Genomic DNA, 26,308 nt, shown 5'->3' on the forward strand with positions numbered 1-26,308 from the left:
CCTTATGAGACAGTTATATCCATTATAGCTAATTACTTTGCTCTTTATGGGTCTGAAGCTTGTGTGCCTGATGACTGTGGAACACACCTTTTCCTAAAGACTCCCAAGCAAGTTAATCATTAGAACTCTGCCCTTTCTTTTTCTTTCATCTGTATTAATCCATCAATAGGTATTTATTTAGCTCATTGCTATCTGTAAGACATTTATTTTAGGTACTATGGAAATACAAAGGTAAATAATGTGTCGTCCTCGTTAGAGAACCAACACTGGCCTTTGGAGGCAGACGTGAACTGAGCCTGGTTACCATGAAAACAATGGTACGTGGGATACGAAAGCTTTAAACAGTATTTTTAGAGTGGAGGATGAAGAATGATCAATTCTGATTTGTGTACCTATGGGAGACTTCATGGAGGATGTTGCATTTTAACTGAATTTTCATAAACAAAAACCAGAAACAAAGGCATGATTGCTTGAAAGTAAATAGGTAGATAGCCACTGTGGCTGGAGCATCTGGGAAGATAAAAGGGTTTGGAAAAGAGAATAATACAGAAATTTGAAACAAAAAGAGAGTTGAAAGAACAGTTTGGAAGTCTAGAAAGTAACTAATGAGAAGAAAAGTGGAGTGTATTAATATAAAAAAATGGAAGTGCATCTTATGAACAAAAGCATTTGCAAATAAAAAAATTTAATTGAATAAAGCAAGATATAAAAAGAATGAGAAGAAATAAATGAGCCAATAAAGGCCACCAGAAAGACACATTATATGCCTGTAATCCCACTGATTTAGGAGGCTAAGTCACTAAGGAGGATCACAAGTTCAAGGTCAGCCTGGGCAACTCTGCAAGACCCTGTCTCAAAATAAAAAATGGAAAGGGCTGGGGATGAAGCTTAATGATAGAGCATTAAGCTGGGTTCCATCCTTAGTACCAAAAAAAAAAAAAAAATTATGTAATTTACATAAAGAAATGAGGAAATTAAGATTGAGAATTAGAACATGGTGGCAGGAAAAGTCAGTGTGTCAGTTTCTCTTGCTCTTTGATGAACCATTCCAATACTCAGTGATTCAAGACAGTTGTGTATTGTGCTCATGTGGGGTGGGGCACAGCAGGGCTGGCTGTGTCCTGTGCTGCCTTGCATCACAGTTGGGACCTGGGATCCCTAGGCCATGGCTTCATTTGCATGTCTGGGACCTCGTGGGGCTGTCTTTCTGAAGCACTTCACCTGTTGCCTGTGATCTGGGAATAGTCAGATTTCATACCTAATGGTTCAGTACTCCAGAAGTGATTGTTCTTTGAGATATGTTTGAAGCTGCATTGTATTTATGACCTAGCCTTAGAGGCTATACTTCTGCAGTACTTTGGGAAGAAGCATTCTCAAACCTGGCAGGATTCATGGAGTGGGAACCTTTGGGTGGGGAATGAATGGTAAGGCTTCATTGTAGAAACGAAGCAGGCCTGGGATGAGGATCCCTTTGCAGCCATCTTGGTAAATAAAATCTGTCATCCTGGACAGAAGGCAGAGTGAGGGGCATGGGTGAAACTCTAATGTCCTTACTGTAAGTCTCTTCTCACTTTCTACATGTACATTATGCAGACTTGTTTAATTATATTTTGCTTTTAGACTAATCCCTAAAATACTAAGGTATTACAGTCTTTTAGATTCTGAGTGACTAGCTTTCTATCGTATCAGGGCCAGAGTTCTTTTATTTATTTGGTTTTTTATTGCAAGTTCACACCAATGTGTCCTGTTTCTTAGTATGTTTATTAGTATTCCATTGTACTTTCTCCACTTATCTTTTTTTCCATTCAGGAACATACAGACATCTTCCTATTTCTACGTCCTTGTTTATGGTGCTCCTATTTCCTGGACTATTCTCTCTTCTCTTCTATTTAAGTGTTACCAATTTTTCAAAGCCAACATTAAAGCATACCTACTCCAGCAGCCTTTAACCCTGGCTTGTCTTCCTTGTGGACTTCCCATCTCTTCTCTCTGTATTTCTTCTGTGTTGGTTTCCACAGAAGGAATTCTGGATTTTCTCATCTCCTTGACATCTTGGTTGTTGATTGACTGGTGGCAGTGGTAGAGTTGGGGGAGTGAATATTTATTGAATGCTGACTGTGGTCCAGGCCTTACGTGTATTAATTCATCTAACCCTCATGAAGGTTGGATGAGGTAGATTCTGTTCTGATCTTTTATTTTACAGATGAGGAAGCTGAGGCACTCAGAGCTTAAGTTTCCACCTAGCAGCAGAACAGGTGTGTGAGCCAGTTTGACCCTCGCGCATGCTCTCTTTATCTCTCCCCTCCATCGAACTGCCTGTTGTACTCGAGTTGTGAATATAAGAAATGGTGTTTGGTGTTTCTAACCTTGTTTGTTTGTTTGAATTTAGAATTGCATTAACTTTGTTAAATAGCATTGGCAGTTCTTTACACTATTATTAACACATTAATCCCTCATTAAATCTTATTACAAGGTTATTAAATATCGTTAATTCAGTTTTACAGAGCTGATAAATCTTAGAATCCTCTAATAAATCACTGATATAGCTGCTCTTAAAAGTTAATTGCCCCCAAAGTCACAATTCTAGGGTAAAGGAGGATGCTTCCTACCATGCTTCAGACTTACTATCCTTTTGTAGGAGTGGGTTTATATTCCAAAGTTGTTTTGAAATCAGCTTTTGGAACTTCATTTCTGTGGAAGAATACATTGTATTAAACTTAGTGGTTAAAGTTCTTAGGCTCAGACAGAGTAATTTACAAGTGCAATGGTTTTCTGATATTGGAACTAAAAAATTAAATAGTAGTTCACCACTATTCACTTGGTCTATGTGGAGCACTGAGTAGCCATGCTCTCTTGTTGAAATTATGAGTTGTTATGTGGACATCAGGAAGATAGCACCTTTGTAGCAGTTGGTGTAGGAGTTCCTCCCCTTCCCTCTTCCTTCCCCACCACCTCACTTGCCATTCACCTGAGTGGAGGATGTCTGCAGCTCTGAACCACCAGTCTGCCAGATAACCCCTGTGAACTGCATGGCGAGCTTCTTGACTGGAGTCCCAAGATCAGGGAATTCTGGAGGTGAAGTTTTTGGTTTTGTTCCCCTACCTCCATCTTTTTTTCTAGCAAGTCTCAACAATGCCTGTTTGCTTCTCTTTGTACTGTGGTTACTATGTCTCGCTTTGCTTTGTCATACTTGACAGTGTGTATATGTGTGTGTGTGACATATACTCAAGGACAGAAACGTTCATTAAAACGTTTGCTTTACCCAGTAACTAGCAAAACAAGCAACTGCATAACCACCTCTAGGATAAAAATGAAGCATCCTCTGAGCACAGCTGCTGCCTGGTGTGTTCCTGCCCCAGCACAGTTCATTTTTAAGGTTCATTCATTTTGGCACATGTGGATGCTCTTCATTTTTATTGCTACTGCATTTGTTTCTTAGGCTGCCACAACAAATACTATAGACTGGGTGGCTTGAACAGCAGAAATTAACTTGCTCACAGTTCTGGTGCCTGAAAAGTTCAAGATCAAGGTGTTAGTAGAGTTGGTTCCATTCTGAGGCCTCTCTCCTCACCTGTCAGATTGCTGTCTTCCTCAGGTGTCTTCCTGTGGTCTTCTCCCAAGTGTGTCTGTGTCCTAATCTCTTCTCATGAAAATACCAGTCATGGACCCGTATGACCTCGTTTTACCTTAAAAACCCTTTAGTGAACCTTTCTTCAAATACAGTGATGTTCTGAAGAACTGGGAGTTAGGACTTCAACTTATGAATTTGGGGGAGTCAAAATTCAGCCCTTAATATCCATGTTGTGATTATGTTACCATTAGTTATTTGCTCAGTGTTGTGACTGATTCTCATTATAGATTATTATGAACAATCCAATACGAACCTTCTTTTACATGTATAAAAATGCCTGAGTTTCTTCAGGCCAGGATGGAGGGTTATGTCCTAGTAGTAAATTGTAGGTCATATTGCATAGCTGCAGCTTTAGTGGATAAATCCAGTGTGTTTTGCAGAGTGGTGGTTCCACTTCATACTTTTACCAGTAGTGTATGAGAGTTCCTGTTGTTTCATATTTTTCCAACACCCAGTATTGACAGACTTTTAAATTTTACCAGTTAGTTGGAATGCAGCATTACTTCATTGGGTTTTAAGTTGCATAGCCTTAATTATTTAATGATTTGACCATCTTCTTTTTAATGTAATGCCTGCTTGGATTTTATGATAGATCTATTCAGGTCTTTTGCCTATATATCTGTTGGGTAGTTTGACTCTTTCTTATTGATTTGTAAGAGTTTTTTTTTTAATACTCTGGATATAAGTCCCTTGGTTCTTATATATATCATAAGTATACTGTAGTTTGTCTGTTTTCACTATATTTAATACTGTCTTTTGATGAATAGAAGTAATTTAAATATGGTCAGTTTATCAGTCTTTTCTAATCTGTTTTTGAATGTGTATCTTGAGAACATTAAGAATATTAAGATATTTTTCCTGAATTATCTTCTAAAATGCTGATCATTTTTTTGTCATATATTTAGAAATAATCAGCACTAATTTTTGTGTACAATATGAGGTATATCCAGTCTTATTTTTTCCTGTAGACATTGTTAATTGAAAAGCCATTCCTAACCACTGCTGCCTGAATAACGTCTGTCCATAGTATATGCTTTGATCTGCTTCTAGGCTTCCAATCTCTATCACTGATCTTTTTGTCTATCTCCACAGAATGTCATATTGATTTGAATCCTGTTGCTTCTGTAAGTCTTATGAACTGATAGAGCAGTTCTTCCGATCTTGCTTTTACTCTTCCAGAGTGTCTTGAAAGTTGTTGGTCCTTTCCAGTTCCATAAACATTTTAGTATCTGCCTGTTAGGTTCCACAAACATACCTCTTAAGATCTTTATTGGAATGCTTTGATTCTATAAGATCAGTTGAAGAATTGTCAATGTCATGAAAGATGAGACAAACAAAAAATAAACATGGGGGAACTGTGTTAGATGAAAGAGGACTAGTGAGACATGGTAACTAAATACAATATATGATGGTTTGTAAATATTAGAAAGACCTGGGGCAAATGGCAATATTTTACTTTGAATTGTGTTTTGGATGTTAGTAATGTACCATTTCTTATTTCCTAATAAGGTTGGTAATTATATGTATACCCTTGTTTTTAGGGGATACATGCTAAAGAATTTAAGGTGAAATATAATCATACTATGGTCAGTTCTTAGTTCAAAAGGGTTGGGGAAAGGTGGGCAGCTAATGTTAACAATGGCAAATCTTGATGAAAGGTAAATGGTTTTTTTCTGTAGTTTAAAATCTTTTCAAAACAAAAGTTGAAGAAATTAAATTTCATTTATTATCAGAAAATAATATAGAGCTAGATAAATTCATTATGTATTCTTATACTATATTAAGCAAATGTGCAACTAAAAGCAATAGTGAGATAGCAGATATGATTGGTTATTTAAAAAGTCATTGAGGGACTGTTCCTGTGTTCAGTCCTCAGTACTGGAAAAAAAAATTTTTTTGTTTGAATTGACTCATTTAAATTGTACAGGAATAGCAAATGTCTCTGGGCTGGCTTGTCATGTAAAAAACGTAATAGTGAGCTTTTCATGAAAATTACTGATTTCCATTAATTTTTTAAAAAACTACTGATGAAAGTTCTGGAAATTTCCTTCTGTGTCATACTAAACAGAATAATTCATAGGATTTATACTGCATACAGTCTAGTTTTGTAAATGTAGGCCAAATATATTTTATTGGAAGCATTTCTGGTGCTTGAATATACTGATGTCTGTGTTTTCATAGACGATCTCAATTCCCTTGTTCTCATAGCAGGTATCCTCACAGTCTGTAAGGAAAACTGAGTTATGTTTCAGATTTCAGTTATTGCAGCAGAGGTGCACAGAATGATTGTCTGAGTTATGCAGTGGATTGATGATACTTGTGGGCTCACAGTTCTTAATCTGCTTTACTCTTTCTCTCTCTTTTCCTGAACATTAATATATGATTTGTTGGCAAAATGATTTGTAAATTAAAACATCTAACAACCAAAATTTTTTAACAGCCAAAGGAAGAGCTGAGCTTCTGAAGATCAATCTTCGTGAAGTTGAGTTAGATCCTGATATTCAACTGGAAGATATAGCAGAGAAGATTGAGGGCTATTCTGGTGCTGATATAACTAATGTTTGCAGGTATTTTTTTTTTTTTTTTTTAATGATCTGTGATCCTGGACATTAGTTACAGATTTTTTTCAGGAGAACCTGTCTTAAAGTCAGTGTAGTTAGCCATTAACCCAAAAGCAATTACCCATTTCTTTGAAGTATTTCCTTATTTGTGGAAAAAAAAAAATGCTGTATTGCTTCATTGGTCATTGTTACGTTAAACGATTACATTACAATGTGGTCCCTTATGGTTTTGATCCTTTGATTTTTAAAAAATATTGTATATTCAACTTGGTAATAATGACTTTAACAACTTACAGTCAGTTTAGTTCTATGTTGGAGCCTAGCTGAATCACCATAATGTAATATCATTTAGTTTTGGTTGGCATTATTAGGCCACATGAAGATGAACAAAGTTGATTGATTTAAGTTGTAGAATAAACACAAACACATTTTGTAAATTTTCCTTTCAGTTTAGCTGCAAAATAATTTTTAGACAATTCACATCACTCAACTTTTTTCTTTCAGTTATTTAACTGAACTTACATTGACTTCAGTGGCTTTTCTTTAAAGTCTTAATGCCTGTTTTTTCTTTTTTTCCTGCTAGTGTTTTTCCTATGTGCATCTAAGTTTAGTGGCATACAGTAAGCTTACAGTAGTTTTTTACTGTCAATGTAACTAATAAAACATTTAAATGTTTTAAGTTTTGATGACCTTGGCCTTCCTCTTAGGTGACCATGAATCATCTGTTTCTTCCAAAGCTTCATATTTTTTTGTAATTGGTCAAATAGAACTGCAGATAGGATCAGGAGATGCCAGAGCTTATACTGTTAGTTGCCCACAAATATTCCCATATAGGAAATTGTATGTACTACTATGTGTGTATGTATTCACGTTCCAGAAAGAGGGGTTCTTCATTTTATCCTTTCTAACTAGGCTGTAGACACGCTGGCATATATGTGGCTTGAATTAATATTGGCCATATGTTCGTTTCCAAGTGTGCAATTCAGTATTTCAAAATTTGGCTCCAGTTTCCTAAACTTTGCTATTTTTGAATTATGGGGTATAGAAAAGAGAATTCAGTACTATCTGAGCTCCTTCTAGACTTCTGTGGTTCATTATCTGTACGATTTATGCTTTAAGACTTTTGTATCCTCTTTTAATCTCTTCTGAAACCTCAAGATGTCTCTGAAGTGGAAAGTTCTAAGCACATCATAAAACATATAAAATAATCTTTTAAATGTTTTACTACAACTTTGTTAACAGTTCAAAGTGTCAAAACACAAAAATTACTGCTAACTGATCTTGGTATGTTTTTAGGGATGCTTCTTTAATGGCCATGAGGCGGCGTATCAATGGCCTAAGTCCAGAGGAGATCCGCGCACTTTCTAAGGAGGAGCTTCAGATGCCTGTTACCAAAGGAGACTTTGAGTTGGCTCTTAAGAAAATTGCTAAGTCTGTCTCTGCTGCAGACTTGGAGAAGTATGAGAAATGGATGGTTGAATTTGGATCTGCTTGAGTTTTTGTCAGCTTTTTCATTTTCAGTGTATTTGCTTATAAAATGTGAAGAAATTCCTACAGTTTTTCAAGACAGGTTTGGAATTTTTCATTTGAGATATTTTGACTTAGAGGCAAAAAAAAAAAAACAAAAAAAATCTAAAACCACAAAGAATATTCAGTGTGATTGAGAACTAAGAAAAACTTATACAGAGAATCTGATTATCTCCCTTGCCTGGCCTTGTGCTGGTATTCCACATACTCATGCATTGATATTCTGTACCCAAACCAGTATATCAGGGAGGCCAAAGAAAGTAGCAGTGAATTATTTTAGAAACTTGTTTACAAAAGATTTAGAAGGATGTTTATTTCTTATTTGCATTCATCTTTTTTTTTTCCTTTCAATCTACTGCTCTGTGATTATGAGGGAGCTATATATATTGGCTTTTAACAGCGAAAATGGGTTTGTGTCAAATTCATTGTTGTTATAAGAAGAGTGATAGTAAATTTTGGAGGAAATAAGGAATTTGCTAGTTTCAATCTTTAGAATTCAGTTCCTACTAGAGTATAATAGTTACAATATTCACTCCTTCCTCCCCCCCCATTTCCTCTATTAGCTATTTGATTATTTCTTGAACTGTATCAAGGATAACCTGTGCTCTGGGTTTTAATCATTTTACCAAGTGGTTTCTCTGGTTTGTAGTATTTTTTGCTGATGTCTCTTACATTTCATATTGGAAAAGTGGAAAGAATGTTACGATTACATTAGTAGCACTTGTTCATTCTAGACTTATAAGTTTGTTTTCATTTTTCTTTCAACGTGTTCAAACAGGTAACAGCCAATATTTTTCTCAGCTCCAACACAATTTGATTTTTGTTGAATTCAATATTAGTATTTAAAAACATACTTCGGCATTTTAAACAAACTTAGTCTGCATGGCTAATGCAAAACAAAATTTTTGTAGTTTCCACACAGCTTATTTAACAAAACAGCATCATATGTAATGAATGATGATCATTTGAAAAGTTTGAAGTTCTTTCTTGTCTTGATGAAGAACTGGTACACAAAGTAAGATCAGGTTAGAAATCTGTCTGCTCATTTAGTCTAACAAGAATTTAATGGTAGATCAGAACCAGAAAAGGCAAATGGCATATATCTAATCACAAGTAGAACATTCAGAATGTGTAATTAATTACATTTATCCTATTTGAATTACTAGACAATCTGTTTCCCATGATCAATCTTTTTAAAATTTATATTTGATAACATACTGAATTCTTGATTTTGAATAGCACCTACTGATTTAAAACTAAAAATGTGTGTATGTATGTATATATATATATATATATATATATATATATATATATGGCTTATAGGCAGATGGAAAAACTCTTAGAGTCTTGCTTAAAAGATTTAATTTTTTCCATTAAGAACTATAAATGCCTCATGTTCTTTTCAGATAACTTAAGTTTCCTTTTAAACTTCAGTGTTTATCTGATGCAATAAATTGCCCTTTTTCCTCAAAAATACAGATAAAAGACTCCAAATCATAAAGCACCATGATTTTAATAATCGGGTTAATTCATCTTGAAAAACTGAAATGAAGGAAGTTTCCTTTTATTTATTAACTTTAATTTAATTTAATTTAATTTATTTATTTATTTTTGAGAGGGGCTCTCCCTGTGTTGCCCAGGATGGTCTCAAACCCCTGGGATCGATTGAGCCTCCTGCTTCAGCCTCCCAAGTAACTGGGACTATAGGTATGCACTGCTGCACCCTGCATCATTTTTAAACTTTGAAAATAAAGAAATAATTCCACTAAAGTTATCTTGTGAACTATTGCCATTCAGTAGTGTATTTTTCCCTCTAAATTTTTAGGGACAGTTGTTAAAACATAGTTTGGTAATTAAACTTCTCTGTCACATTTTAATTGATTAGTAGACCTTTTCTGAATTTTGTGCCTCAGTGCATATTTAATTTTCTGAATTCTTCATGGATAATGACATGGCAATTGTGTTTCTTTTATTACCAGTTAAGCAGTATTTGGGGACTCAAAACTTCCTGGAAGCTTATCTTTACTATGTTCAGTGAGTCAGCTGTGCGTGTTTCCTTTGTTTCTCATTTTGCTCTGCCAGTGGATGGTGAAGGCTTTGTATATTTTAAGCCCCTTAAAAGATCATGAAGAGTTCTCTCACGTGTTCTGTCCATCTTTTAGTGTACATGTGTATACACTGTCTTTATTGCAAGGCAGTGTGTTACCTTACCTGGAAAGAGATAGAATTGCTTTGGTTTGCTTTTCTATGTGGCAAAGCAGATGCATTATCAGAAGTAGAAATATTTGGTTCCTTTAATTCCTCTGATAACGTGAGTATTCAGAGTTCTGTTGGGCATAATTCTGCTTCGCAGGTATCTATCAGAGAGTCCCTTCATGGGCAGACGTGGTTTGGTTGCTTTCTTTGTACAGGGCAGCTGGTGGGAGCTCTGTGGCTTGCAAAGCTGGACCAGATGGTGAAGTTCTGACTTGTTCCTTTCCCCGATTCCTCTGTGTAGCTCCTGCCTTCTGCTGAAACAAGAGTTTACCTCATAGGTGGAAAGACACAGCAATCTATGTTTGGGAAGATAATATAAAAATGTCCCCCCCTCAAACCCTTCCCCTTTTTTTTTTTTTTTTTTTTTTTTTTTTTTTGCTTTTCAGTCAGTTTTAAAATTAGAACTGATATCCATTTGTTTGAACAGTATAAACTTGTTAAAAATCTGATTGTTATGTCAGTTTTTATCATTTTCTATATCATAATTACATGTGCAATTATGGTAAATGTGTACATGTTACGTTTTTGCTGTAAACATTTTGTTCCCGTAATTCCTTTTTTTTTTTAAAAAGGGAATTAATGTTGATGAAATGGACCAGATAAACTGTTCTTCACTGGAGGCTGTATCTTCTTAGTCTCTCAAGTAGACAACAGATGACAGCATCACATCCGCCACTTTCCTGCTGGTAACAGTGTAGTCACTCCACAGTGACAGAGCACATCTAGACTCTGACTCCCATCTCCTCAGATACCAGGACACAGTGAAGTGGAATCACCCTGCAGCCTGGCTATATAGCAAGGACTTCATTTGAGCCCCTGAGATTATGGTGTTTGTGATGTGATTTTTGACTCAAATATCTCAGAAAATTGTCTGATATCACTATTCAGAAAGTAAACAAGCAGGTATCTGATGAATCTAATAAGAACAGCCATACAGCTATATCAAGGAAAAATGTGTATATACAGGCCAAACTGAAAGTATAGTTATTCTTTCACTTTGTCCTGTGCAGCCTGTTGGACAAGAAATAATAGATACTACTTGGGTTTGGGAGAGCATGAGTTCATTTGGCTTTCTTGAAAGTAAGTTTCTGTGTACACTGATGAGTCTGAGATGAGAATCATAAAGCAGTTACAGTGTCTTTGACACAGCTTGAGGTAACATGAAGGACAAGGCAGGTATTCATGTGTGGGTGTCTTTGACTCCTCTGGTATTGTCAAAGTTATTGAGTCTTTTTTTGCATTATGGTCAGTTTCTCCTTTTTCTATCTTGAAGATAAATCACCTTAGAGGATATATCCTGTATGTTAGGAATCAGATGTTAAGGGTGTATGCTGACTTTTTCCAAGAAACGGTCACTTAACTTGTATGAGGGAAAAAAAAAAATCATACTATTCTAACTTTTTTTGTGTGTTTGTTTTGTTCTTTAACTGTTCTGTGTATTTTTTACATACCACTTGATTTGTGATGCACATAATATTTATGTGAACCTAAGCATCTGTCATAACAGAAGAAAGTAGGAACTACGGTTGGGAGGACATGTTAAAGGTATAAAAATGTTTTGCTCTCATTTCCACTAATATTTGCATAAAGAGCTAAAACCCTATTGTAATTACTGTAAGTTTACTTATTTATACTTTTAAACTAGACTTTTCATATTTATTTTTGGACATTCACTTTTAATGTTGTTTCTGAATGTGGAAACTATGAGTATTTAAAAAATCAAATCTGTATAATGATAGATGTTTTCACACATTTATGTCATTGACAATAATTTGAATTTTTTTAGGTTTTGGATTCTGAACTCTAGCTTTGATATTTCTAAATTTCAGATGGCTTATTAGTAAAACAGGGAAAATGTTAAAGTAAGATAAAATTCTTTTTGTTTTACTTTTCTCATTTGTTGAGAAAATAAAAATAAAACCTGGATATATTATTTTATCACAAGTAGTATGTAGCTTTTGTATACTTGGCACAACAAATAGGGAATTAGTACAGCAAAGTCACCCTCTTATCAAAGGGCTTTCATTTGATATGTTCAGAGCTATAAAATGCACTTTTACTTTACATTCTCTGAAATGACTAAATACTACCCTTTAGAAAACCTGCATCTTTGCACATGTTATTCCCAGAGTCTACCTCAGGTCACCATGCTTATTAGTTCTAGAAGTGAACCCAGTTCAGTTCTTCATCTATGCAGATTTGCTTCTTTAAGTACTCTATTCCCTTCTGCTCATGCCCTCTTCTTATTAACTTTTTTATTTAAACACAAAATTTTCTTAAAAGCTATGTTGCCTTTCTTCCTCTTGCAGATTATGCCTCTGTGAATTGTCCGAGTTACTTTCCCCACTGTTGTCATGGCCAGCTTCATAATTTGTGTGTATGTCATTCTTAGGAGCAGGTTCAAATACAACGTGCATCCTACTATTTCCTTGTAGCTTTGTAAACAGGGACATTAAAAATTTTGGAACCTAACTGTTCTTGTGCTATTCTCTAAGAACCTAAATACTTTTTGAAAAACACTTCAAAGTGGACAAATGTACGTTCATCGGGAGAAGGCTTCAGTGAACACTGTTGCATACACAGTGTCCGGTGAATTGCTGCGTGTTACAGTTGTTTGTAAAGATCTTCCTAAGATTTTTGTTCCAGTGTTTATCTCCCAGTATTTGAACCTAGTTTAAAGAAAAAGGGTTTTCTTAATTGTATTTATTAAATGTGTTTTTCTTCACATTTTGTGCTGCTACTTTGCTAGTCTTGAGCTTTGTTGTGTTTGTGTGTAGGTTGTAATCTGGTAATAAATTTCTAGAGTGTTGGTTGTTGGTGTTTTCTTTGTGTTTTATTTTTTCTGTATAATCACTGATATGCTTTTTGCCACCAGTGGAAACAACAGACCCCTCACTAGTAAGGTATGACTTTTCCCAGATTTTTGTTCATCATAAAATAACATATTGTTAACCTTATATTTTGTGTTTGCAGTGCATTGTATTAATATTTTCAAGGTTGGTGCAGGTAAGAAGTGTGGTTATTTCTGTTTTACACTTGTCTTATTTGGTAGCACCATTGCAAAATGGATGTTCCATATGGTGAATTTTCCAGATGATTGAATCTTTTTTATGACTTCTGTCACTGTTATATTAAAGTCCATAGTTTAGAGTTCACTGTGTTGTACAGTGTTATGGATTTTGACAAAAACATGTTATTTATCCACCTTTGCAGTATCATATAGGATAGTTTTGCTGCTCTAAAAATCCCATGTTCCTCTTCATTTTTTCTTCCCCTCCAAAACCCCTGGCAACCACTGATCTTTTTAATATCTATATTTTGCCTTTTCCAGAGTGTCATATGGATGGAATCGTATAGTATGTAGTCTTTTCCATCTACTTGCTATGAGTTACGCATAAAGCAAATATGCCCTTGAGGTTCCTCCATGTCTTTTTATAGCTTGATAACTCCTTTCTTTTTAACACCAAATAATATTCCATTGTATAGATGTACCACAGTTTGTTCATCTGTTCAACTACTGGAGGACATCTTGATGGTTTATAGTTCTAGAAACTCTGAATAAAGTTGGTTTAAACATTCTTGTGCAGATTTTTTGTGTGCACATAAGTTTTCAACTCATTTGAGTAAATATCTCCAAGTGTGATTCCTGGAACATATGGTAAGAGTATTTTTACTTTTATAAAAACTACCAAACTGTCTTCCAAAATGATTGTACCATTTTGCATTCTCAACAACAGTGAATGAGAGTTCCTATTACTCCACATCCTCACCAGCATTTGGTGTCATTGATGTTTTGAATTTTGCCATTTTAATAGGTGTACAATAGTGGTATCTCTACTAGTTGTTTAGATTTGCATTTCCCTAATGACAAATGATGTTGAGAATCTGTTAACATGCTTATCAGTGTTTTAGTTAGTTGTGATTGATACCTTGATAAAATAGATATAGCCTGAGTTTGTAAACTAGAGAAATGTGAGTTTGTAAACTAGAGAATGTGATCTTACCCTTTCCTTCATTATTCAGAGTCGTGGGCATCAATCTCTTGTTCCGTGCTGCTCTCAACAGTAGTGGAGGGAATTTTTTTTTTTTTTTTTTTGCCTCTCTCGGGATTTCACTGTTTGCTTTTATAACATTTCTACTGGTCTGCATCAGAGTGACAGCCTCTCTTCCTCTTCCAGTCTCCTTCCAATTGGAAGGGGACTGTGAAGCAGTTACCCAGCTGGGTAGACTCCTGGGTAAGTTAGTACAGCAGTTATCACGTGAGGAATGGTGAGCAGTTTCTATGCTTTGTGTCATTTCTCTGGGCTCTTTGTGGCCTTTTTATCTTTGGTTCCCAGAAGTGTTCCAGGTGGACCAAGTGTGAAGTCAGTAAAGCTTAATCACATTACTATCCAGTTAGGTAGTATTTACAGCTGGAAGCATCCAGAAGCAGTTCCATGCCCCCACCCCTGTTTGTTCCCTCCCGTGACCGTGGTGAAGTTCAGATCTCTTGAAGGGCATAAAGGAAAAGAACTAGGTTACGTGGGGCAGAAGTAGGAGCCGCACAACTGGAGCCTCCCCACTTCCTTTTCAGTCCTTTCTGCCTTCCCCAGTGGACATGCCCAGTGCTGCCTGGGAATGGGACATGGTTACTGGCCAGCATGGCAGAGCATGGTTCAGTGTTTGGGGGTTGGGGAGTTGCCCCAAGAAGTCGGGAATTCAGCTGGAAACCCTGAGCAAAAATACAAGCATTGACCTGCACATTCCCTTCTCAGCATCAGCTACTTCCTTTCTGATGGACGGATAGAATGGTAGGTGGGCCCACAACTGCCCTGGCTGGTTCCACCAACTCACACTCACCCTGGATGCTGGTGCTAAGGCGCCACCCTCCCTGACTAGATATTTCCACAGCCAGATGCAGCTGGCACAAGCCTACTTGGGATTCCTCTGGCTCTTTCATCATTGCCATTCCTCCTCCTGCACCCTGAACAGGCAGGAAAGGGAATCAAGGAGAGGCACATGTGGCAAGGTTACTTTCTGTTCTCTTTATGATCAGGTAGCCTTCATGGACAACTCTTCCTTAACTTTTCCTAATATTTTCTTAAGACCTGCCATATAAGTTTTGTGCTTAGTGCTGAATCCAGGAGCATATGACATAGTCCAATCCCCTCATTTTTTAGGTAAAGAACTACACCCATGGAGATTTTAAAATACATGTTCCAATTCACATGCTGACTTGGGCAATCAGGACATATATCTGTTTCTGATCTTGAAGAATACTGCTGACAAGGCTTAAAGAAAGCAAGTCAAGACAGCCAGATATTAAATAACTTTAAGACTGTATAGCATGGCACAGGTTGAACATCCCTTATTCATAATGCTTGAAGCCAGAAGCATTCAGGATTCTGGATTTTTAAAAATTTTGAAATTTTTTTGAATACATCATAAGCTATCTTGGGGGTGGAACCCAAGAATAAACACGAAATTCACTTGATATGTCTTAAACACATTCTGAAGGTAATCTTAGTGTATTATCTTAAATGCACCTGTTTTTTGACTGACCTGTCAAATTCAGGTGTGGAGTTTCTCTCATGTCAGTGCTCAGATTTTGGAGCATTTTGGATTTGGATTTTTTCAGATTAGGGATCCTCTACCTGTATTGAAGCTATTCAGCCCAGTTGATGATAGTTAAGAAATACAAGATGCTGAAATCAAAGGATTGGAACTAACATAACATCTAGTAGGTGCTAAGTACTTTTATTGTTTCATTAAATTCATACTTTAGCCTAAGGATGTATTTACTATTTTTCTGCAGAAGAGGAAATCGAGGCTTGTAGAGTGACTTGCTCTCAGTGCATGGATCCTACGAAGCGGAGGAAGTGTGGAACCTAGCTCAGTTTAGGTCAGAGGCTTTTTCCTTTGCCATGTTTCAAGATTCTTCTCAACAAGTTAAACACGTACAAAAAGTTCTCAGTTCTTAAACATGTTGCATTTACCCAGTTTTCTGAGGTTCTTAACCACTCTTTTTCTTCCCTTTAACACCTTCTTTTAAATCAGGAGTTTTGTAGATAGACTCTCATGATGTGTCCTGTTGATAGTTTTTATGTTAACCATGAGATTTGTGTCATGGGATTTAAATGAATTTGGGGATATTGTGCTATTTGCTATGTCAGAGTATAAATATATGCCTATTGTTTCTCAGGGCAAAGCTTTTATGAAATGAACTCATTGTTCTAAGAGTTCCATGAATTCTCTTTAGGCCACCAGCTTAAGAGACATAAAGCTACAACCGTTACTTCTGTTCCTCAGATTGATGGACTGCTCTGCTCACTGGCTGGCAGCTCCTGGGTCCCTTGCTGGATGTATGGTTGTCATCAGTTGCAAGGCCCTTCCAAAGCTCTCCTTGAAGACTGGATTTAGTTCTGAATGCTCAAAATGTCTTTCAATTAGCACGTCTTAAATAATTGTTTAAACAAATAACTAATCAGAGTGTGACTACTGTATTCCATAACATAAATCTTCAACTATAGCATTAATACTTATTATGCAATTAAGGATGAATGACTTGCACTTCATTTGGGGTTTGTAAAATACCTCGAGCTATTTTTCAAGCATTTTGAAATATATTTTGTAACATTTCTCAAACATACTTTACCAAACACATTTCCTCTAATTTTTAAACCCTTGTGTATTTTAAGGGAAATTTAATCCATATGTTTCTGATTCATTTGCACTTAACTCATCAACGTTTTTTAAGAACAATTTAGTTTCCAAGAAGTTTTAGGAATCCTTCTCAGGAATTCTGTCAGCCTTTAAAAGCCTTTTCCCCAATCAAAACATTTTTCCCTCAAGATAAATAAATGTGGATGAAATATTTTAGTTTGGTTTATAATACAGCGCCCATGTTTCAAAATCTAAGCCCTGAATTCAGGATAATAAATTACTTTGTTTTTACTGTGAGAACTTGCTTCATTTGTTACTCTTCAAAGCTAGGATCAGCAAAAGACTTTTAAGAACCATGCTCTCTTGAAAACACAGCATATTGCTGTCTTCCCAAATCCATAGCAGAAGTGAATCCGTCTAACAGTAAACTGAACCAACTAGTTATTGGGAGTCTGTCACGTGTACTGGTTTCATGTACATATTCACATAGACATGAGAATATACACATTTAGATTTGTACAGGCTAACTTTTTGCTTTTGGTGTAGGTTATGAGTATCTTTTACCTGAAATACTAGAACTGTAAGATTTTGGAGTTTTTTGGATTTTAGAATATTTGCATAAACTTTACCAGTTGAGAGTGGCCCCAGTTTGAAAATTCCAAATGTTTCAAATTCTGAGACTGAGTATTGTATTGGTGCTCAAAAGGTTTTGGTTTTGGGGTTTTTTGAGGGATATTCAGTCTGTTCTTATAAATTTTAAGACATCTCTGTATTCTGGATTGAATTAACAATGTATTATCATTTAAGAATATTTTTTTCACCTGAGATTTAGTTCAACAGGTTTCTGTTGCCTAGCAGTAGGTTTTTGAGAGCTGCTTTTTGTATAGCTCTAATTGAACAGGTTAGTGGTACGAAATCGTCTTAGAAAAAGTAAGGTCATTGCAGAAGGTAAAAGGAAACCTGCTGACAACTAATTGGACAGAATGTCATAAACCACAATGGCTCTGGAAAAGATTTGCAGAAACATAGCAACAAAAGAAAGGCATTTGCCTAAGGCACCTAGAAACTGCATTCAGAAATATACCAAAGAGAGGTGCCATTTTCTTCAGTTCTCAGTGGGCAATCGCGTATTTACTAATCAAGAGAAAAAAAATCTTTAGACTCTCTTTTAATGGAAATTATTTCATTTCCCCCTGAATTGTTTTGTAAAAACGTTTTTCTGTACTTTTCAAAGTAAACCAGTTCCTTACATATTTCATGAGTTCATGACATAAATGAACATTAAAGAAAAATTTCTAATGATAGGTAAATTTCTCCTAAGGATTGACACATAACATCTTGTTCAAACCAGAATGCAAAACATCTTGCATTAGGAGAGACTTCTACTTTGTATTTTTCCATAGGTTAATTGTTTTATCTGGCAAAAGAAATGCAAAATTATTAAGGTTTTAGAAAGTAGTACTTGGAGACATCAAGTTAGTGCCTGCCTTTATTTCTTTCTCTCAAGAGCCCTTGGCCTAAGAGACAGACAAGTCTCTTAGTACCCTTTCCTTTGGCCTCGGGGCAGGATTGTGCCAGTCCCTGTCATTAATATGGGACAGTGTTCACCAAACTTTGACAGTGCTGCTCCAGCAACAAAAACTTGTGAGCTATACACTATTACTATGTTGATAGTTTACAGAATATTGGGAATTGATAGTACTTCCATATAATTTTCAAAACACAAAATATAGAAATTTTAAAGACTAGATTAGAAAACACTGGAAAGTAATTTTATTGTTCTAAAATCCTTCCTAATATTGTGAATAATATTTTATCAAGAGCCATGCAATTAATATCTTTCATTATTATTTTTTAACCTTGGGATAACAACTTAGGAACAATGATTTAGTTTATTTCACTGCTTCATTTCAATGACCATTATAGCTGAAGAAGTTACTTTACAAAAGTGTGTAAGTCCAAGTGGAAGAAACAGATCATAGGCTATAAATGTAAATCATGATCTTAATATTGTTCAATCATTTCCTTGTATTGGAACATTGAAAATCCTCTAGTAGTTATTTTGAAATATTCAATTAACTCTTGTCAACCACAGTTATCCTACTTGCTATAGAAGGTTAGAAGTTACTCCTCCCATCCAGCTCTGCCCTAGTGCCATTAACCATCTTCTCTCCATCTTCCCCTCCCCCACATCTGTCCTGGGCTCTGATGACCACTGTTTTATTCTCTGCTTCTTCAAGATCAACTTTTTAATAAATTTCTTTTTTAATCATGCTCACTAATTATGCAGAAGTTTTTGTTTAACTCTGGCTGTTAAATTTACATTTTCCTTGATGTCAGTCAGTTCTTGCAAATTAATTGGAAGGTTGAATTTTATTTTAATAGTTCAAAATCCACTGAACCTCTTCCTTTGGAAGATTTTTAGACAAAAAAAAATTGTTTCAAGTTTAAGTTGCACATATTAGATTTTTTAATAAGAGACTGTTTTGGGCAGCAAAATTATGTAACAGTGGAAACATTTCTCAGTATGGATTTTCTCCACATAACAGATTTCTTTCAACCAGTAGCTATTTTCTCATACATAGTTGTATACATACAAGTTGTAAATTGAGAGTAAGCAGTTCATTTTACATGGGTATGTATATGAGTGCATGTATACACACACACACACACACACACACACCCCACTGGAGTTTGGTTAAAAAAAAAAAATGCCATTATGTGTAATGCACTCTGACATTTTCCAATCAATTTCATTTTGTAAAATTGCGGGACTTGTTGCAAGAAATTGATTTCGTTACCACTGACACCTCGTGATCGAAAACGCTCCCTCCTGGACTGAAAGCTCTGGGTGCAGCCCTCGCCCTCCTTGTTCACTTGTGCTGAGTCCTTGGTAACCCGTTTTGAAGTGGACTGGCAGCAGCCACCCGCACCTGGTCTTCTAGGCACCCAGGAGCCTGTTCTTCACCATGCTGTTCCTGACAGGCTATTAGGAGTTTATTGCTTGAACCTTGTTCTCAAGTTCCCAGTGTGAAGCCCTGGATATTTGCTCTGCCTGCCTTCCTCCCGGACCTTTGTATGCCTTGGAATTCCAGCTGTTGCTCCCATTGACTGTTTTCCTGACTGCTCTGTCTAGACAGGATAGTCCTTGGATGACTTAGGACAAGTTTAATTCCTATTAAATGTTCACTTCTCCTCAGTCTTAAAATAATCATTGATTTGCAGATATCATATGAATGTGTCATTACCATTTTCTTAAGAAAAGTTGTTATCCCTGTGCCAGTGTCCACAAGCTTCTCCATCTTGTGTTAAGAATGTCCCCTGGGACCAGGTTACTGTGACTCTCAGGCTCGCGTGGAGCATTCAGCCTGCCGCCTGCTCACAAGGGCAGAACCATTCGGACACCCAGAGTAGAGCAGAGACCTGTGGTTACTAAGGAAGGTATTTTATATAGGTCTGCAGACTAGAAGACAGAACCACAAGGAAGGAGGGTGTTGAGTCTTCAAGGGAAAGGGGATAGTTGGATGCATTCTGCTGTGCCTGAAGGTGACAGAGCCACAAACTTTTGGTCTTATTTGCCTGTGCCTCTGGCCATAGCAGAATTCCTACTCCTTAACTAGACACCTGTTCCCAAGGAGGCATCTGTCAGATCACAAGTTGTGAGAACTTCCACTCTGGGCTTGGGGATGTGGCTCATGGTTGAATGCTTACCTAGCATGTGTGAGGCCCTGGGTTCAATCCCCAGCACCACAAGGTAGGGGAAAATATCTCTGGAGTCAGAAACCTGGATTTTAGCCCCATCTGTACCACTTCCAAGCTGTGGGACTTTGAGCAGGTCCTCTCTGTGCCTGTGTTACCTCACTTTAAAAATGAAGACAATAACAATAATAATGCCTTTCTCATAGCGCTCTTGGGAAGATTAAGTGAGTTACTCAAGTGTCTTTCGGTAATAAACCCTCAACTCAGCGTTGGCTGCCGTGGTGGCTGTAGGTGTGGTTTTCCTAGAGCCAGCTGGGTAGTAAGGAGTGTTTCTAGCCTTTTGACCTCGGAGAGTTTGGAATTGGCCATGGCGAGATCATTTACACCTTGGAAACCAGCACGCACTGCAGGTCGGTGCTGTCCCCGTCCTCTAGCCCTTCTGGAGAACTTGTTTACCAGCATGTCCCTGGTTAGCAATTTTCTGGACACCGGTCCTGGCTCATTGTCACTCCCTCTAAAGTAAGTTGTGGTGATGACATACTTGCCCTTGCCAGTTGCAGCATCTGGCATCAGCTTGACTGTGGTGAGCACTTTTGACCGAAGGGGTAAATGACTATTTTGGCATCTGCCAAAATTAGAGGCCACTCCTTCTCTGGGCCAGACAGTATCCTGATAACTTTTATTGCAGTTACAGAACTCTTAGCACACCAGAAGTAGAGCAGAGGGTTCACTCCCTGTTGTTCCCTGACAGACACCTTCTGAGCGACTTCTCGACATATCCACACTGCTTTCAGCCTTTTGCCAAAGGTGGGATTGTTCAGTTGTCCACAAGATTCCGAACCCCACCAGTCGATGTGGCTTACTAGTGGTGGTGGCAGACCTATGCACGGAAGTATTCAGCTGAGTGTGAGAGCTAGAAGCTTTTCCAGCAACAGTTGGGGAGGCAGGAGGAAGAGGGGTTCTTTTAATAGGGGTTCTCACCTATGTTAGTACCTTTCCTGAACCAAAGGTTGCTGTTAGCACCCAGTTAGAACCCCCTTGCCTCAAGTAGCACAGTGAGAATCACATTTCTCCCAATTTTCAATAGAAACTAAAAAGCAAACCATTGCTCAGTAAGGAGGCACTTCAGGGAATTTACAAAAATTATACATCAACTTATTGCAGATATATTTTGGGGAATCTGGCAGATGTCTGTGTACCTCACTTAAGAATCACAGGCTAGAGTCACATTAGTAACATTAGTAACATTGGCTTTGCCCAAGAGAGAAAAAGCATTGCTTGATGTCAGGGAATTTTCAAAGGTCTCCCATAATATAGTTTCTGTGTGATCCATAGGGCGTTACTCAGAGAGGAAATCTGGAAGCTCTGTTTTTTTCATCATCCTAATTTGAATTTTATACAAATATTTCTTTTACGTAGGTCTATTACTAGACTGATAAAAAGTCAGTCCAACCTATCAAATGTGCAGCAGAGTTGAAGCACACCCCCTGCCCTTGAGGAACTCGGGCCCTGGTAAAGAAAGCCATGAAACCGTCCCAGGACTCCATGCAGTAAGAGCAGCTAGCATGCGCCAAGAGGTGACCCGGAAGAGAAGGGGACTGGAAGGCTTAACAGGATGTGAGGTCACAGGGTTCTGAAGCACAGGCACTTATAGGCGGCATGGAGGGGACACCAGAGTGGGCATAGGCACACGTCCCCGCCTTCTTGGCCCTTGTATTGGAGCTGTATTTGTCTTTCTTGAAGGAGTCTGGAAGCTGTTCCTTGCACAGTTGTTACTTTTCTAGATGTTGTGCTTGGCAAGGGCTGGGAGCACCCTCTTCACGGCCACTTCCACAGGGTTTTGCAGATGTTCAAATCCCCTGAGGACAAGGAGAATCTGTGAGCACACATGAAGGTCTCCTTTCTTCATCACGTCCCTGTCAGCCTGAACCCCACAGAACACTGAGAGCAGATGCCTTCACTGTGGCACCAGCGAAGCTGGGGTTTGGAGTCAGCTTCCAGGCAGACAGCCCAGAGAAAAGTCAATGCCTTGGCTGCGAACATGGCCCAAATAAATACAAAACTTCACTTTCTTTCATTTTTGTGTAGCTTAAAGGAAACTTCCTGTGCTGACCCATGGGGTTGCGGATGAGCCACTCAGCCTTCTTCCTCAAGAGGGGAAGAGGCTGCCCCGAAGCCACGGTCCCTGCGTAGTGCAGCCACAGACACAGGCCTTGCTCTTGGGGGTCTGATTTCTAAGTGCTACAGCCGGTGATGCCGCACTACGTTCTCAGTGTCTTTTCGTTGCTACAAAATCCCCCTCCATTTTTCCAGGTCCACATGCAGTCTGTTGGCCCATATCTAGAACCAAACCTACTTTGAAAATCAAAAGGCACTTCCTAATTTGCAGTTGTATATTAAATTCACACATTTCAGATTGGAATTCGCACAATCTATTTTGCATTACTCACACTTAATAGTAATTTCTTTTGGCTATTGCCCTCAGGCTATATAAGAATGAAAAAAAATAGATTTGAGCTCTTTATTTTGACTTTGTTCACAGGTTGTAGATCTAATTAGTTCTCTGGATTTTTTTTCTCTATTAAAGTAACATACACGTTGCTTACCAAACAAAGACTGATCAGTAAGGGTAGTTTCGCCTATAGCCACTTTCATCTTAAATGATCTTGTCGGTTCGCTTGGAAAATTCATCTGCTTCTCTTTTCTCTTCTGCCCTAATTTGCTGCATCAAGTTGATGTGTGCCACTAATAGACATGGTATGCCCCTGTGAAATGGTGAGGAAAATTACGTCCAGATTAGGTAATGCGCTAAGATTCATCTATTCCAGAGCTGGGAGGGACCTTTGGATCATTGAATTCAATATTTCTTAGACTGAGCTCGAGAGTCCATTTGTTCTGTGAGGAATTTTTAAATACTATGTCTTTATTTAGATGAGCAACAGCAAGGACATGCACAATCTGGCCCATTGAGGATGCCCTCTCTGAATGGAGAGCCACCAGACACCATGATTTTGCAAGATCACATGACTTGGCTCCAAGGATAAGGTCAAAGTCTGCAGACCTAAAAGAATTCAGCAGAGAGTGACCTGGGGCTCTGGGTGATAAGTCCAAGGTCCTCTTCAAATGGGATTCCCCTTGGAGATACGGTGATTGAGGATTACATCCTGCTGGCCCCAAACCCCTGTGGCAGGCCACTGTGTTACATACTTGAATGGTCTTGCACCCCTGTTGTCCATGAACTAGTAGAATGACAGGCTTCTGCTGCCAGGAGCTTCTGCTCTGAGGGTGTGTCAGTCGAGCTGTGCCTGTCATGCTTGAGCATTTGTCTTGAATGTCAAGCCAGCTTTCCAAGGTAGGATTCGAGTAAGATGACCCCAAACTCCAGGTGGCTTGCAATTACCAAGTTACACTTCTCTTCCCATGTATGTGTCACCTACTGCTCTGCTTTGGCCACAGTCCTGCCCTGTGCATCATCTCATTTGGTGATCAGGAGGCCTTCAGCATGTCCATGTTCTCACGGCCTAGGGAAAGGAGCAAGAGGACTCAGAAACATTCAGAGCCTCGTGAAACTGCTTTCAGGTGTGGTAGGTATCACTTCCACTCCATGCCATTGGGCAAGGCCCATTGTTGTTAGAACCAGGAGATGTTACTGTCTGCTCAGGGCATCCTGTGGCAATGGGTGGAGAGGTACCATCCTCTTCCAGGGAGGAAGGATGAATAATTGGGAACACTAATACTCCACCATGAGAGGGGTCCACTCCTCCACTCAGCCATGTGTCCCACTGAGCGCCCTGGTCAACCCTGCTATTCAGCACAACTTTGTTTTTAATGTTTATGTTTTCTTTTCTGGAAGTTTGATTGGAAAATCAGGAAGCTCTAGGGCTGGGTGGACATTTGGAGATCTTATCTCGTGCACTTGTGTTTCTAGTAGGGGAACTGAGGTCCAGTGAGGTGACTGGCCTAACATCATACACCAAGATCTCACTTTAGCACTTCTTCACTGTGGAGAGCGGTTACAGAGGATGGGAGAGCAGAGACTGAGATTGAAGGTCTCTGATGACCTCATGGCTGTGGCAAGCCCGGTGCCTGGGAATGTTTCTGAGCAAGGGCACAGGACGCTTAGCTGCTGTGGCAATGCCCTGCATGAGGAGGCTCTGTGCAAGAGTCAGCTCTGACCTTGATCTCAGGCACACAGCTCCTGGGAAAGAAGGAATTATGCTAGACAACCACAGTGTTTCACCAGCTCGGCTTCTCCAGTTCCTGCTTGCCTTATAGTAACTTTAAACAATAGACTTCCTTGAGAGGTGCACAAAGCTCCTAGCATTACACTTTGCAACTGTGGATTGCAACTATGGAAAAGCTACAGAGATGTTCTGGTTTCTGTAACTTCCTGAATACGAAGAATAATGGTTGCATAGTCTTTAACCTGATAATGAGATGTATATAAATAAAGATCGCTGGTGTAACTCTTTAGACTGGCATCTTCATCAGAGACCAGAGCTCCACCTGATCCCAGCTTAATCTTCAAGATCTGTGTCCGTGAATCTTTATTTTCCAACCCCCCCTTGGCCCCTCGCCAGACCTGAGAGTTTGGTCACACTGGTTTGGTTTGCTAATTGTGAAAGAAAATGCTTTGTTTTTCCTGAAATCATATCCCTCTAGGAGACAGAGACATAAAACAGAACCTGAGTGGTCAGTTTTAGAATGAAAACCAGCTCAATTTTTGATCAGTTTTCCTCCCCAGCATATTCATGTTAGAGGAAACTCATTTAAATTTATTATGTAGTATCAACACAACACCAGGAGTTATTTCATACTCTAATAAGTCACAGTTCCTGCCAAGGCAAATTGCATCTCTCTTTTACAAACTGTCTGCACCATGTGCTGATTTGATTTAAAATATAACCTGTATATAGTATTCTGTATGTTTCCTTTCAGCCTTTGTGTGGTGGAACAGTGGGTGGATGATTCTTAAGACTGAAGATATTAACCTAAATGAGAGCTATTCAGTGGGTATCCTGTGGGCGTCTTACATTTTCATGGTGCTCAACCGATCAAAAAAAATAAATAAATAACAAAACCCAGCATTGCCTGCATGAGATACGGATAACCTTTATTCAGTCATTGACTTCCCCAGGACCACACATCTGTTCTTTGGAGTTTCAAATCCTGACGTCAGCAATCAGGGAGAAAGGGATGAAGTACATGGAAGGTACTGGAAGGGTTCCCAAGTGGAGGACCAAAGCAGGGAGACACCAGAAAGAGGAAAAGTAGAAGCTGCTGCTGCTGTTTTGGGAGGGAATAAAAAGGAAAGTGAATGGGGCGATTGTCATGTGCCCCTGAGAGCCTGTGACCTGGTGCATACTCCCTGTCTCGGAGAGCAGCTCATGGGCAAGCACACCTTGAAGGACTGCATGGATCTCAACCACCATTCGAAGGTCTGTGACATCTGTGATTGTGTTTGTCAGCATCCTAGGTAACAGAGGACCCCAAGGTAGAGGGCTTCTTGTAGAGTTGCCCACATGGTTGAGGTGAGGAGGCACACCTTTGTGGGGCTACAGCGCCCCTTTGTGGGGAAGAGCGCCCCTCCCTGGACGCGCATGCTGTTCCACCTTGAGCTTGTGGCAGTGGAAGGAGAGAGAAGGGAAAGAACACCCAAACGGAGTTCATTGAAAACAGCCTCAGCATCTGGAGATTGAAAGCAAAATTAGTTCAACCAAAATGAAAAGCCCTCTTCCTGTTTTTCCAATTCCTTCCACCTCCTGAAATGTCTCCTGTGAATCAAGTGCCCAGTGCTCTTAGGTTTTCCAAGCCTCGTATTGAGACAACCGAAAGCATACTCGTATCATGTCAAAATAATTTCTCCATCTGCATGTCAGCTGGAACACTCTTCCCCAAGTGCTGGGTGTGAGGCAAGCAATCCTATTAGACCCTGTTATGCATATTGAAGTTCTAGCACTGTGTGCATCTGCCTCTTCCTTTGATCTTCCCT

General features: G+C 38.5%; 1 protein-coding gene across 11 annotated transcripts in view; it reads left to right on the forward strand.

Annotated features, from left to right (window-relative positions):
• Window positions 1-16,909, forward strand: part of KATNAL1 (katanin catalytic subunit A1 like 1) — a 90,444-nt gene extending 73,535 nt beyond the window's left edge. For 7 of the 11 annotated variants that reach the window (XM_079138588.1, XM_079138584.1, XM_079138587.1 and 4 more), the window contains 2 exons: window positions 6,072-6,198; window positions 7,489-16,909. In XM_079138588.1, the coding sequence (XP_078994714.1) occupies window positions 6,072-6,198; window positions 7,489-7,687 (326 nt within the window). In that variant the 3' untranslated portion in view covers window positions 7,688-16,909. The remainder of the gene's footprint in view (window positions 1-6,071; window positions 6,199-7,488) is intronic. The other 4 variants (XR_013763617.1, XR_013763614.1, XR_013763615.1 and 1 more) reach the window with 4 other exon arrangements.
• The last annotated feature ends 9,399 nt before the right edge of the window (window positions 16,910-26,308 follow it).

This window comes from Sciurus vulgaris (assembly GCF_902686455.1).
Source record: "Sciurus vulgaris genome assembly, chromosome: 4".
In the NCBI taxonomy this organism is placed as follows: domain Eukaryota; kingdom Metazoa; phylum Chordata; class Mammalia; order Rodentia; family Sciuridae; genus Sciurus; species Sciurus vulgaris.